Source organism: Fukomys damarensis, unplaced genomic scaffold, assembly GCF_012274545.1.
Source record: "Fukomys damarensis isolate Sample0158 unplaced genomic scaffold, DMR_v1.0_HiC HiC_scaffold_37, whole genome shotgun sequence".
Classification (NCBI taxonomy): Eukaryota; Metazoa; Chordata; class Mammalia; order Rodentia; family Bathyergidae; genus Fukomys; species Fukomys damarensis.
Genome location: NW_022900949.1, coordinates 26653120 through 26668990, shown reverse-complemented (window position 1 = coordinate 26668990; position 15871 = coordinate 26653120). Strand labels below are relative to the sequence as shown.

The following is a 15871-nucleotide window of genomic DNA, read 5'->3' as shown; positions in this document are numbered from 1 at the left end:
ATCATTTAAAGATATATAAATGAACATTAGAGAGATTGCCACATCCCAAGAAATATAGTCAGTGAGGTCAAAATTTGAACCTATATAGATCTTGACTCCAAAGATTCAATTTTTATCAGACTATTTCTCAATAGAAGTCTATAACAAGGAGAATGTGGTCTAATCTTTGTGAGGGAAATAAATGAGAACAATACATAGATTTTGCCTTCAAAGAGCCAGGTGGGAGCATAAAAATTCTACACACAACACTCTCCCCTCCCCTCCCCAAGCAAGTCTACACATGAAGCAGCCAGTGTGATTTTCTTCGCTCCTTCTCTCCCTTTCTTGTTTCTTTCCTTTCTTCTGTTTTTTCAGATTGTAATTGTTGCAATATAAATATGAAATGACTCCCAAAGACTCATGGAAGGCTTTTGTCTCCCCTACAACAACTGTTCAACGGTGGGGTCTAGAGAAGGAAGTATATCGTGTGGCCACTGATCTACTGATGAGTTCAGTAACTGAAAGGGCTGCTGGGAAGTGAGGCCTGGTGCAGGAAGTGGGACCGTGGGCCTGTGACAGCTACGTATCTTCTTGGTCTCTTTCCCACTCTCTGCTCCCACGATACCATGAGCTGAGCAGCTCTCCGCCACACCCTTCTGCCCTGACGTTTCCGCCTCAGAGCCTCTCAACTGGTGGACTGAAACTTCTGAAACTCTGAGCCAAATTAAATCTGCCCTCTTTTAAGGTATGCGAGGTATTTTGTCCCAGCAACAAAGAAGTGACAAGTGCAACATTATAATCAGGTTTTATTTACTATTGTACTGAAAGCCTTCACGGCTGCTCGATATTTCTCATAAATTGCAGAATCTTTTGTATGACTACAAGGCCTAGCATGATCTGGGATCTATTCCCTTTCTCCACCTCAGTCTCATTCCACAATCAGTATCAAAGCCTAACCAGTTGAAATAAGTCCCTTGAATACATTTTAGAAGGTAAAAGTGGGCTCCTTGGACTGCTCCCATCCCAGTCCTACTGAAGTGTTTCCTCATCTCCAAAGCCTCCTTTCCTCTGTATTTTGAAGCTTATCCTAGCACTTTCTACAGTATTCAATCTGGTCTTTTGTGTTCCTTCTTTCACATCTATTGGCTTGAGTAGATGGTAAACTCTGAGATCAAGGATCATTTATCTCCTCTATCTGTTCAACAGTTGCCAACAGAACCTAACACTTAGTAGATTATACAAAAATGTTTGAGGAAGCTGGATACGAGGGTGCATGCTTGTGGTCCCAGGACTCAGGGAAGCTGAGGTAGGAGGATGGCAAGTTTGAGCTCAGCCTGGATGGACAATTTGGCAACACAAAGACCCTATCTCAAACTGAACTGAACTGAACTAGACTAAAGTAAAACTACTAAAAAAAAAAAGTATTTTTTAAAAGGTAAAATAAAATGGGCTGGGGATATAGCTCAGTACCAAGACCCTGGGTTCATTCAATCTCCAGTGCTAGAGAAAAAAAAAAAATCTTGAGAAATGAATAGCAAATGTCTTAGAAGAGAGAAAAATGAAATGACACAGAAGTTTACAGAAGGATTTCTGGGGACCGTGACCCTTGAAATTGGTCTAAAAATATATAAACAAAAGCATGTGGCCACTGGTAGATGAGATGGTTACAGGATCAGAGGACTAGAGACACAGCTGAAGTCAAAGCACAGTATAGAATACAGATGCTGAAGGCCATGTATGAGAATGGAAGTAGTTTTTCTTCCGATGGGACTGGCCACGTCCTAAGAGGAAAGGAAAATAATGCTGGCAAGTTTGACTGGAGTCAGGGAGGGAGGGTAGTTTGGGACACATTTGGTATGAGATCCTAGACATTAAGATAAAAGGACGAATCTCGATTTCTTACATTCCATCTGTCACTAAGAGTGTGGCTGATGTCTAAGTCATTTAATTATCTGTACTGTACATTTTTCATTCATTCCAATTTTATATTGCTGAATTACATTTTTATCAAGTTTGGTATTGACTCTTATGAAATTCTTCGAGACTTACAACTGTGTACCAAATTGTGTATACATTTCCAAAACTATCATATGCAATTTGGGATTCCATTTACATACATTTTATATAAATGTGAGCAAAGAAACTCACACTTACAGATGACTTTTATTTCATTTTACCTTTTCCCCATGCTTTTAAAAGGACTTAAGTTGGATGAAGTCTCTCACCTTGCTGAGAGTCTCCAGTAAATTCCCCAGCAGCCACTGAGTATCCTGTTTTAAAGAAAAGAAACAAACCAATCACACTTGATGACTCAAGTAAGTTGTATCTAAAAAAAATAAAAGAAAGTATTACCACAGTACTGCATAAGTCACCGGTCACTACACACATAAAAATTCAGGATTTTATAAAAGGGAAAATTAACCATGCTACTATGAATGTTTCATCCTAAACCCTAAATCCTGCATACACAACAGATGTACTATGTTCTTAAAGAGGAACACAGCAAAACAAGCAAAAACCAAAACCTAGGTTTTGAGACCAGTTTTCAAACAATGAACATTTCGTAATCCACCCTGAAATGTACTTGGAGGCTTGTGCATTTTAAGAGCTACGGATTTGTCTAATCAAACACCATATTCCGACAGGTAACTCTTGTGCTTGTGTTTTGCTGTTTGTGATCATCAACAAGGTCTGCTCCCAAATTCCTTTAATGGTGGTATTCCAGATTTCGCTCAGCTCTAAAGCGAGGTGTCAGCTACAGTGACCAAAGATGACTATCATTCTTTACTTTTCAAATTTATCAAGCCATCAAAATGCCACTAAATGGCTGGGGATTTTGCTCAGTGGTGCCACCGCCTTCATGGCAAGTGCAAGATCCCCAGTTCAATTCCCAGTACCAAAAAAAAAAAAAAAAAAGAGCCACCAAGATCCCAAAGATGGGAAATAGTAGCATGAAATGCCCTTGTGCTGTTTGCACATAATAAAAACTGAGAATGTTAGATGTCCTCCATGACCCTCATGTGCTCATAGGTGCTGCTTTTGGGACGTGACTGGATCAAGGGAGTATGATCCTGGAGTAGTCCTCTGATTGGTTTAGCACTGTTCTGGAAGTGGATGGCGGATGCACTGAAGAGAAAAGCCCCACCCTGCGTGTGGGTGGCACCAACCCATAGGCCTGTAGCCTGGATGGAATAAAAATGGAAAGAAGATGCTGGGTGTCGGGGCGCACACCTGTAATCCCAGCACTCGGGAGGCTGAGGCAGGAGGATCGCTGTGAGTTCGAGACCAGCCTGGGCTACATAGTGAGTTCCAGGTCAGTCTCGACTACACAGTGAGACCCTGTCTCAAAAAAAAAACAAAAACAAAAACTGGAAAGAAGAAAGACGCCTGCTGCTTCCTGCGTGACTTGCCATGAGCTCTTCCTCCTCTGCCGTGCCGCCCTGCCTGGAAGCCAGCTGCCCATGGACTGAAATGTCTACAGAGGGAGCTAAAATAAGCCTTTTCTCATTGAACTTGCAGGCGTTGGGTATTTGGTCCCAGCCGTGAGAAAGTACCTAAAAGACATAGCAAGTGAAAAGGCTCCTGTTGCTGCTCTGGAAGGCAAGCAGGCTCCTGTCATGTTGCCGCGACAGCACTGGTCAACCCCGCTAATACGTAGTGTCGACCACTGGCAAAATAATTTATGTGCCAAGGAATGTTATGGAGCCTACAGAAGAGCTGCTAGAAAGCACAGCACTCAGACTATGTGGATGACATACAGGATGGACCAAAGCACCTTTATAAATTTGTAAAGAAAAGCTCAGTCTACTCTAACCCAGAAAGAAAACTTTCATAAGACGGCAAACAAGTCAGGAATCAAATTTGCCTCCACATTTAATCTGTTGTCTCTTAAGAAACCACACATTTCTTGAGCAATGGATCTCACCGAGGTAACTATCATCATAGGAAGCTGGAGCCACTTCTGTCTGCTTTTCTCCAGCCAGTTTCCGCAGAATATCCTTGAATGAGTAATTCGCAATAACATCGGCAATACTGGCAGTTATCACTTGACCTGTGGTCAAACAAATTAATACTTTAATCGAATGAGTGGAGGGGGCAGGCCCTCCCTCTGCAGACCCGCATCCACACACTCTCTGAAAGCTACCATGGAATTGCTTGTATTTTGATACGAATTTTCCTGCCTACCACGAGACCTGCCAGGAAGAGCTGGCTGCGGTGGGTGAAGCTCTCCATTGTGACAGAACATTATCAAAAATACTGATGAGCTACAATAGTGTGTCTTCCTGTTGTTTTCAGTATACATACTCCCTTCACCTTTAAATGCTAAAAGTATCGAAGAGTTACTTGCCGCTGAAATTTATATGATTAAACTTTGTAGAATGTCCTAGAAGGAAACTTAGAGGTCATCCAGCCAAATACAGCTTTTGTTATAGGTGGCACAAAATGCCTAAGTGTGTTCTCTAAGGTTATATGGTTTTGTTAGTAGAATATTTGACATCGCAACTATCTCCTTTGGCATTCTAATAAATTTTTTTATATTCTTACAAATTATAGATATAGTATTAAATCTAAAGCACTTATACTCAAGAGATTGTAAGAAAGGAGTTACACAATCTTTGAGGATTTCCATGGTAATATAGGCTAATATATAAGAATACATACAATAAATTTATAATAGTAGAAAGTAGCCAGATCCAATGAGATCCTGAATTTCAAAATAAACCAGTGGCCACTGACATTGATATGTTAATAACTTTGGCTAATCTCTCCCAAATAAACACGAAATCGGATGTCATGAAATACGACTGTTTGGGGATACACACATCTCTAAAATATCCCTAACAATTTTCCACCAAAACCTCAATGTATTCCCATACTTCTAAAGCAAAAGTGTGATTTCATGCTCTTCAGGAGAAAACTGGAGAAATGCTTTTGAAACACTAATATATCACCTTAATTTGAAAGCCAAAGCATCCTTTGAAATTTTACACATAATTCTCATTGTCTTTCTATTTGAAATCCAAAAAAGGAATAAGGCTGTCAGAACTGTTGTCAAGTGACTGGGACTGAAATGACTGTTCTGATGTTAAGATAATTGTATTTAGGCACAAATGTATGAAGAATCTGAGTAGAACTTGCCAATTTTTTTAAGGTTAAAAGCTCAATAATCCTTCCCTCTCTCCCACATATACACTGCTTTGGTTTGTTTCCTTTAGCTTGGTCTATAATCCTTATAATCTTAAGCCTGTATGATTTTTTTTTTTTTGTACTGGGGATAGAACTTGGGACCCTGTGCTTGTGAAGCAGGTGGTGGAACCACTGAGCTAAATCCCCAGCCCAGCCCATATGAAATTTTAAGTTATATATCTCAGATAAATGCCTCTACATTTCCTTGCCATGGCTAATTTTCAAATTATTTGTATCAGACTTTTTTCCCCACTTAAAGAAATGGCTTATGTAAAATTAACCACAGAATTAAAGAAAATCTAAAACAAACATGATTTATATGCATCTTTTTGATATTATCTTTTGTTTGCAAAATAATTCCTAAAGATCAAAATGATAATTATTTGATGCTGTTAATTATCAATGCATGAATTAAGCCTAATAGTAATTATGTATTATTTTTTATCATAAATTCTTCTTCCTGGATCTTTCCCATAGGTTTTAAATATGTTCAGGTGTCTTCCAGGTTAAAAGAAAGAAATAAAGTCCTCCCTCAACTACACATCTGTCTCATGTTCTACCCTATTTTTATCCTAACTTTACAGACATGATCCAGTCTGTATTCTTTGTATTTGTAGTAAGCTTCTAATTCCTACCCATGGCTTCAGTTATTGACAATATGTAAGGGATACAAGTTTATGTTCTACCCAAGAGTGCTTCCAGAGGTTAAGCCTATATTCCTAATACTCATGTGAAAATTCTTGGATATCACATTTCCATACTCTGCATAACCAAAACCAAATTCATCCTCTCCTCTCTCCATCTCAGCCCAAACCTATTCTCTTCTATTATTTTCTATTTCAGTGGGTTTTACAGGTGAAGAAATCAGAAACGTATCTTTGACGTCCTCCTGTTCTTCACCACCATCCATCCAATCCGTCACTGAGGCTGTTTATTTTGCCTCCAAAGTATCTCACAAGTGTCTCCTGCTTTCCTCTTTTTTTCAGTCCACACCATCACCACTCTAAGAAGGTCTAGGCAACAGTCTACATTCAAACCCTGTGTGTTTTCACTCATTGTTTCCAGCATCTCACACAGAGCCTGGTGTAGCCCCAAGAAATGCTTGGTGGATAAACGAATTGTTCAGTTGCAAGGATATTTTAAAATATCATGCATATAACAAAGTAAAAATTGAAATGATGCTATAGTCAAGAAACTATGAATAGGAATATAATCTTAATACAGTAAAAAGCGGATATATAGATATTTAATGCTATTTCTGCTTCATGTCCTTGTTAATAACAACAAACATGCTTTTCTTTTCTGCTAACAGAACATACCTTGCCAGTAAAAACTTCCAGGTCCACCTACTATAAGGTCTCCATTCTACAAAACACAACAAATTGGAAAAACAGAACAATAGAGCATAACAGGAACCATTGGAAAAGAAGCACTGAAATTTTTTAAAAGGTGACAAATTATTGCCAATAAGCCTGGCTCTAACAATTTGTTACTCATAAAAAACCACACGAACCTGCAAGTCATTTTGTCCCCCCTCCCTTTTTTTTTTGCTTTTAATTATTTAGTGGGTTATCATTTTAATTTAACACAATTAGGTGACTTGAACCCATTCCCTTAAGAGCATATAAATTCAATATTTTTGGCACTGCCTGTAGTGAGTGAAATATCTCCATGTTTAATGTTACTTTAGCAGATATGGTCTTTTGAAATACCATGGTGATAAAAAGAAAATTCTATTCCAATTTTTTTCAAAGGTGGTTTTTCTTTCTTCCATAAATCTGCAAATCCACCCTTTTATCAGGAGAAAAAAATGAAAACTCCAGGTCAGCAAACATAAGAAAAAAATGAAAAATGAAAAGTCCAGGTCAGAAAACATTTTCTCATCTACTCACAGACTTGCTTTCCATGCCCTAGATCTGTAACTTTCAGTGGAATAAAATTAAAACAGTACAAAAACAGCAATGATAAATACAATGAACATATGTTGATGAAATTTTTCTTTTCAAAACCACTGAATCTTTGCCTCTGTATTTGCACTAGTTATCACTTCTTAGTTTTGTGAGAGTACACGCGACTTCAGTATTAATATTAATGGAAAATCAGGTCATTTCAGGTAAAAGATAAAAACAATTTATAGCTTCTTATGCTTTTTAAAAAATGTATTCCTTTTCTGAGTTTTTGAGATTTTCATTTAAAAATAATTGCTACAAGGGGTAGCAATTTGAATTTCATATGTGTTTCTATACTAAGTTGTCATATGTACACATTACTTAATAGAACTAAAGAGCAAATAGAAAAAAATCTAAGAAGTTGCTAGATATGGCTAGTTATGTACATAAAGACTGGTTGGTTGGTTAGTTGGTTTGTCTGTTTGTGTACCGGAGATCCAATTCAGGACCTTGAGCGTGAAGACAGGCGGAAAGATTAGATTTTTTGCAGAGGTTCAGGAATGAAACATAAAAAGCAACACCAACAATATATACATTAAATATTAGAAACCACAAGAAAAAAACAATCTACCTTATAGAAATCCAGACTAAATCCTGCTTGGCAGTAACCTTGGCCTTCAGGGTCAAGGTTGCCTGGAATGACCAAAATATATAAATGTTACAATAATCATCATTTCAAAGATCTCTTTTAATTCAAGATATGTTCATCTTGATAGACTTCTAAATTTTCTCAGTTAAAACTATGTGCTTTTTATTTATGTAAAAATCCATTCCAAGTAACTCATTAAATATATTTCCATGTATTTTCTTATCCCAAATATTGTGATTCCATAGTAAAATTAACAGGGATTCTGTTTGGGGTGTATTATGTTAGGTTTTTTTGAACATATTGATTACTAACTCTATTTAGGGAATAGAGAGAGAGAAAGCAGTTTACATTGGGTTTTACAGCTCATGTTCATTTGAAGAAATAAAAGCTTCATCTGTAGACTGTGTCCCAAGCTAGCTGCCTATGGGGCAGTAATGTCTCTCCTTTGCCCACCTTGATCTGCCTGCTTTTCCAGGAAGGTGGTGCTTTGAGAACGATCAGGTGTGAGTGTGTGTGTGTGTGTGTGTGTGTGTGTGTGTGTGTTTTCCACTAGGGACACCAACAGAGATTTCCATTTTTATGCTCCTTAATAAGAAGATTCTAGCATGATAAGTTAAGTAAACTGGGAAACTACGTTTCTCATTATAATGACTCTCATAGGGATATTGCAATAATAATGTTCTCAAAAGAAAATACTTTAGTAATGGTTTATTTTGCGTTCTATGCAATCTAACTTACTAAATGAATGTTCAATAAGTTCTCATCATATACTATTGCGGACTATATGCAGGCTAACAACATAGGGCTCCAAGACTATTATTATTATTAAATCCTTTAAAACCCTAGTATTAGGAATTTACTACTTAGAACTTGTAATTTATTAGAGAGTCTATAGCTTCTAAATGCTTAAATTATAGCCAAAATGTAGTTAAGGAGCAGGAATCTTAATCGTTGTACAGCTAGATATGAACATACTAATAACTGTTTCCCTTTATGGAGGCTATTTCTGAACAGAACACAAAATGAGGGAGGAGTAAAAGAAATAAGATAAATGCACATCATCACAGGAACATTTATAGGCATGGGAGGGGCTTGTTCTGTGATGCTGGGGCCTAAACCCCCAGAGTCCTGCCCATGCCAGGCAACTGCTCTACCACTGAGCTAGACCCCAGCCCTTAGAAGCTCTTTGAAATGTATCTGATCCTTTCAGCTCTCCTACAATGTCTTTTATATTCTTCTTCTGTTTGGTCAATACTCAGCTAATTTTAGCATGGTCGTCAATAGTCTTTTCCACATGTTCCCTTTTATTTTGCCAAATAACCTTTCTACCTCATATAGTATATGTTAGCAAAATTTGTTACTTCTTTTACAACTATACATTGTGGTTTGTGGTGATAAATTTTATAGAATTCCTTCAAAGCTCATTTGTATAACCTCAAGTGTCTGGGTAGTAGTTTTCTAGAAGTTCATGGTTATAAATATGTATATGCACCTAGAAATATATGTGAACACATATTACTATGTAAATCTATATGTTGAGTAGCTTAATAAATGTATTTTAAATACAAAAATCTTTTAAAATCCTTTTTTAAATCAACTTTTTATTTTTAATACTCAATTACTCAAGGGGAGGGGGGAATAACCATTCTCGGAAGATATTATGCTTTAAAACAGGAAACACACAAGTGAATATCTTTTCTAATTCGTTGAGAAAATAAGCAACTTCAAGCGTTTTTTCCCGAGTGGCAATTAGAGTATGAAGTTCTTTCCTCTGAAAGCCATTCCTTTTTCTGGTTGAATTATTATTTATGAGAGTTGAAGGAATCATTCTTCCTGGAACTTCAGAGCATTTCTGAAGTGTGCAATTATGTCTCAGGGTGAATTTAGGAATCCAAGGAGACAGGCCAATTGTTCACTACTGTTCACTGCCTTCCAAAGGAAAAGTGAATGGGGTGTGTGTGGACTGTCCTCACCTGAACTATGCGTGACTGTAAGGGCTCAATGTATGTCATTAATATGAATGAGGTCAGCTCTCACATCGCTTACTGTATCCGCTCAGGTCACTGGGTTTGTGGCATAGAATTAGCATAAATTCTCTTTTGAAAATAATATTGCTGATGTCCCTGTTCTGTGATATTGACCATATGCTCGTGAACAAGCTGGCTTTGTGTTAATGAACTGTGAACTTCAGAGCCATGACAGGAAGTTTGCTCTTTGGACGATTTGAAGAGGAAGAAATATGTATAGGAACAAGGATCCCATGAGGATGTGAAAACAGCTGAAACCCTTCTTGGACACTTATTCAGCTATTCTGAAATTCAACCTGAGTGCCATTTTATCTTTTAAGCACTGTTCTCCTACTTAGCAAAATAAAGAGTAAGTCGCTTGACATTGTAATATGCTCATGGAGCTGCAACTGTGAGTGTGCTTTGACTTAACGTATTTTAAATAACGGCTCAAAGTTGCATTGAAACATGTGCCTCCCGAGTCTAGCTTCTACAGGGCTTTATTTTAATCTGAGCTGCTAAGTTGCACAAGCAGTCAGGCCAAGGGGCAGAGCTCTCCACACAAAGACAAGCTTTATGGATGATCGTCCTCAGTGTCAGCTGGAGAACACAATGTGTCATCCAGGCAAAAGGTGTGGGAAGTGTGGGCTCATCTCTTTAGTCACAATACTTTGCAGTTCTCGGGAATCATCTTTAGTCAGTCAAGGAAAACATAATAAAAATAAGTGTAAATGTCGATGAAGCAAATTAAATGTTGAACCTCTTCAGCTTGATAATACCAACCTTTACCAATCCCAAGAGCCAAGCACCTCACCTTCTTGGATGCTGCCTGTTCCTGGAGAGCACCCGCCCTCCCAGCTCTAACCATCACGTGCTCAAAGTTTCCCTTCCTATCATCCTGGCGAAGGACTCTTCTTCTCTTCCCTGTTCCGCAGGCCCAGGTTCCTCCTTTCTCTCTTGCCTGGCTAGATATTTCTTTGTAGCACTTTTCACTACCTGACATTATATTATGAACTTATTTATTGACACGTTTGTTGCCTGTCTCTCCCACTAGAATTTCGGTTCACTGAAGCCAGGGATTTGTTTCCTCCTGTTCTTCAATGTGCTGAACGTAGAATAGTGTGTGTGAAAGTGTTTGGAAGACACATGTTAAATGACTAAGTGATGGAGTTCATTATCTACAAAACATCCTCATTTTAAAGCTCCTTAAGACAAAGTCCTTATTTCACCGATTGTCTGATCAGCTGTCATTCCAAAGACCATAATCTTGCCAAAATGTCACCAAAAACTAATGAGTTAAAAATGGTCCACACCCAGTTCTTGGGAGCTCTGTATCTCTTTAATCTTCTCTCATCACTGAACGATCTTCAATGTTCTAGCTCTGATATTTACTCATTATCTTGCCTAAATTCGTTTTGAATTATAAAAAATACTTGTGCAAAATGGGGCTTAGAGCTGGCTTGCTGTTCAGACAGGGGGCCTCACTCAAGAGGTGGGACCCTGAGGGCGTGGCCCGGAGGGCTGTAGGGCATCTCCCTTCCTTGCTCCTCCCTTGCCCTCTTCTTTCTGGACACGTGATGTGATGACGTGAGCAGCTCTCCTCTATGATGCCCCACTGCCATGTTGCCTGGCAACATGAACCGAAGTGTCTCCAAACCATAAGTCACAGTAAGTCTTTCCCCCTTGAAGTTGTGGATGTTGGGTACTGTGTCTCAGCAGAGAGAAGTAACTAACACCATCCCTGTAATAACTGAGCAGAGTGGGTAGCCGACATTCTACAGAACACGGAGTGTACACTCTCGACAGCAACTGACAGTTTCAAGCCTCACATAAGGACCTGATCAATTCCACTGAAGCATATCTAAAACTTGAGTTCTCAAACACACAGAAGAAAGTCACAGGAATCCCAAGTCTTGGCCCTCCTATCACAGCAAGGCAGCCTATAAGACTGTCAGTAACCTTTTACCCTCATCTCATTTCTGCCTAATGCTATAATTTAGTATTCTGAGCTAACTTTCAGTTTCAAGGAATAAAAACGACTTACTGTTCCGACATGGGGAATACTCAGCATATGCACTGAAATTCTGAATTGCTACATAGCAGGTGCCAACCGGGTCCTTTTCTGGTGACGGTTTAAGAGTTCTCCAGTGATATAAAGGTGCACAGGCCTGTAAAACATCAGACAGTGAACACATTTTTATCCAGGCTTCTCACACAATAGTGTGATTTGAACTACTAACTAGTGCACCTAAAGTTATGACAAATGGTGTTAAATTATTAGGTGAATTAATTGCTTCCCAGTATGCAAATGAGCATCTCGGTAGTCAGAGTTAATTAAACCTCCCAAAGCAATATGCAATATCAAAACACTGTAGGACTGGCAAAAAATTAAACATATGTAAAGGAATGAGTACTCTTGCCAAAGAATGGTAAATTAAATAAAAGTAACCTGGCAAAAGGAAATTACCTCCTGAAAGCAAAGGAGTCTTATTTTCTTTTCAGGCCTGTTTTTTTTTTTTTTAATTGGGCAAAAATAAAAGCAAATGATCACTCAAAGAGTAAATAAGTCAGTGCAGTATGTTAAAATAAGAACTAGTTTCTTTCTTTGTCTAGTTGTTGTTTCTGTAAAGAATAGCTTTCAACTCAAAGGATACAGGCAAGTTTATACAGCTGGGTTTCGTGGATTCCCATACTTTATGACTGAAGTCAGATCTTTTGAATTTTTAAATATTGACTTTTCTAGACATATTCCTTTCTTGTCACAGTGTTTAGGGCTTTTATTCATGGTAAAGCTGAAGGTGAAAGACAGCATTGAGTGCCTATTTTAGCACTAGAAAGTCATCCAAAGAGCCCAAGTTAAGGACCTACAAGCATTTGGAGGTACTGACACTGAGAGAAAACTAAGCCAACACTTTGTGTCTGATTATTAAGGAGAAATTTACTGTGATAAACACAGAAAAGCTTTTTTTGAGGGAGATGGGCTATCCAAATCATTCCAAAATGTGTTATCAAGTCTAAGAAGGCAAAATAAGAAAACCAAGAGAGTTAGAAACAAATGTTACATGCTTATTCCCTGCTCACCTGTACAGCAGTAAACGAGGTGCACAAAAATTGGCTCACACACTGGACCCTAGTCTAGAATTTATGTAACTGCCAACAGCACTTAGCATAGAGCTGCACATTTAAAATTTGAGTAATGCACAGGCAGTCAGTTAAATTAAATTCATGCTCACTGGATAGAAATCGAAATTAATTTTACAATGCCAAATTACTATGCATTAGTTGCTAAGGTTTTATGACATATGATTTGTTGTACCAGAAATTTATTTGAGGCCTCACCTGAACCTTCTAATTTTCGAAATGTTCCTCTGGAGAAAATATGGCATATTAGATTCTGCCTTAGGATGCCACTGGTCAGAATATTTTGTGACGAAAAGGTGGAACTGCCACTGATCAGCTTACCTATTACTGCAAATATCATCAGCAAAAGTAATTTAAAGAAATAAAACAAAACAAAACAAAAATTTGCTCCTGCCAGGCTCTAGTTTCTTCCTTCAAAGTTAAGATTCTAACAAGAGCACAATATTTAAAAGGAAATCCTCTTTAAATCAAATAATATTAATTTTTCTGGTAACGAGAGAGGCAACGAATGTGTAGAAAACACAGGCACTTTTCTTTTTACTTCTGTTTTGAATTCTGTATGTTTTGTCTGATTGTTCAAACTTTCGACTCTACCGACAAATTTACAGAATCCTGGGACGTGGAACCACTAACCCATTTTCTCAGTTGACGAAAAGTGAAAGATTGACAATATATTTTAGTTGTACAAATGCATAAGGAGATAAGGTCTGGAAATAGTCAGTGGCTTCCAAGGTGAATGCTAGTATCCTGGGCACATACTTCTGCAGCGAAAGGCAGCATGCCACAAATGCTCACCATACGGGACTCACCCGTGTGCCATGGTTTCTGCTTCCGGTGTGTAGTCTAGTTTCTGGTTGAGACTACTGTGTTGGTTTAACCTCCGCACCATTTACCGGATATTCTGATCCTCTTACTTCTATTGTAGGCTTTTTTAACTCTACTTTAAAGTCATTTGGGGCTTCTAAACATGCCCTTGATAATCTAGTTCAATATATAACTACTCTTAGTAAAGATAACTAAAATCTCCAGGAAATCATCGTCCTAAAAACTCAGGTGTGTTTATGTATTCATTTGTCCTGATTTACCATTCTGTATGTTGTAAAGCATTGGCCACATTTGGCCAACAAAGAGTTGGGACTTAGCCCCAAAACTCTTTAAGGCATCTAGGTCCTCTTATCTCACGGTGCTTGCAGCAAACCGACAAGTTGCCTGCTTGATAAATTCAGCCTCGGGTGTGAACTGTCAACAAAAGGAGTCTGGGTGGTGACACAGTCACCCATGGGTCCAATGTAGTCCAACTGGTTTTGTCTTCTGTCTCACCAAAGGAGATTTAGTGCCATCTTACAAGTTAGAAAGTGAAATCTTACCAACAACCAAATATTTCTGTGACATGCTGTCATAAGGTATTTTCAGTGGTTTTGAAGGTTTCTACAACTTGAGAATAAATGTGTGACAAATGCATGCTACAGGTAAAATTTCAGGATGTAAAAAAATTACTACAATACCCAGAAGATTTTGTGAACCCTACACAGTTACTGGAATGGAATTAGTATTTTAATAGTAATTCCTTTAGCCCTTTTCTTCCTATTAAAGGTGTAGGGAACGTGGGAAGGGTAGGGGAAAGGTAATAAGGGAAAAGAAAAAAATAGGAGAAAATAAAAAAATGGAAATAAAGTGTTTATAAATGGGGAGGAAAGAGGGGATGAAGAGAGGGCAGGGACAAGGGGAAACAATGAGAACCAAGACCTGTCATGCAAAGGTACAAGATCCCAATAATGAATGTAACTGTACTGTACTATATACCTAAAATGTACCAATAAACTCAATTAAAAAGTAGTAATTCCTATAAGCCACATATCAGTAAAGAATAAGAAAAAATCTTACCAATTCTGGAAGAAAAATATATTAATTCAAATACAGTTCTATAGGTAGTACACTGTAAATGCTGAGTTTCGAACCAGAGGGATCTGTCTATATTTTATATGTCATCTAGTTTATGTCAAAGTATTTTTAAAGAGTAAACCACAGACTAAATAAAACTAGGAATCTCCTTTGGGTATTTATTCTTATTAAGTTATAATTCAAGTAATCTTAAATCCTAAAATCTAAAATGATTTTGTTGTTGTAAGGAAATTAGAGCAAATGTTTTTTTAAATCTCCCAGATTCATTCAGTATCCATTGATTTCTTAGTAACCTAGGGCATACATCATGGCTTAAAATAGTAAGAGAATGGAGTCAGAATATGTTACACAATTTATACTCACCACGACTTTCCCTTTGTGAGCTTTCACTGTTGCTCCAAACCACTGATTCGATTTGAATTCTATAGGTTCTTTAGTTCCATTAACTCTGATCTTTCTGTTGTCTGACAAGGAGGATATGAATTATTAATAGTCTGTAAAATGTGGCAGCTGGTTAAAATACACAGCAATAAATTTCTGCATTTAACACACTAAAAGAATGAATACTAATCTTCTTAAACTTAGAAAACTGATGAAGAGTAAATACTTCCAAGAGCCAGCATTACCCTAATAACAAAGCCTGATAAGGACACTGTAGGAAAAGAAAATTATAGGCTAATATTCCCAATGAGCATTGATGCAATAATCCTCAACAAAACACTACCAATCTGAATGCAGTGCCCATTAAAAGTATCTTTCACTACAATCAAGTGAGATGCAAGGGTGGTTCAACCAAAGGAAAACAATAACCATGATTCATCCCATCAACAGCATGAAGGACAAAACCTATATGATCATCTCAGTAGGTACAAAAAGACACTTAAAAATATTGAATGTCTTATCATGACAAAAATTCAATAAAATAGGTATAGAAAGAGCATATCGAGATACAATAAGGCCATACTTTACAAGCCCACAACTAGCATCACACTCAGTTGTGGAAAGTTGAAATCTACCCCTCTGATATCAGGAACCAGACAAAGATACCCACTCTCATCAGCGCTATCCAACATAATATTGGAAATACTAACCAAAGTGATCAGGCAAGAAAAAGAAAA

General features: G+C 37.8%; 1 protein-coding gene across 1 annotated transcript in view; it reads right to left on the bottom strand.

The window, feature by feature from the left end:
* Window positions 1-15871, bottom strand: part of Itga8 (integrin subunit alpha 8) — a 189065-nt gene that overhangs the window by 135542 nt on the left and 37652 nt on the right. Inside the window, exons 3-8 of the mRNA XM_010617262.1 lie at window positions 15117-15217; window positions 11755-11878; window positions 7687-7748; window positions 6486-6531; window positions 3905-4030; window positions 2205-2249 (exon numbers count right to left, since the gene is read on the bottom strand). Coding sequence (XP_010615564.1) covers window positions 2205-2249; window positions 3905-4030; window positions 6486-6531; window positions 7687-7748; window positions 11755-11878; window positions 15117-15217 — 504 coding nt within the window. The remainder of the gene's footprint in view (window positions 1-2204; window positions 2250-3904; window positions 4031-6485; window positions 6532-7686; window positions 7749-11754; window positions 11879-15116; window positions 15218-15871) is intronic.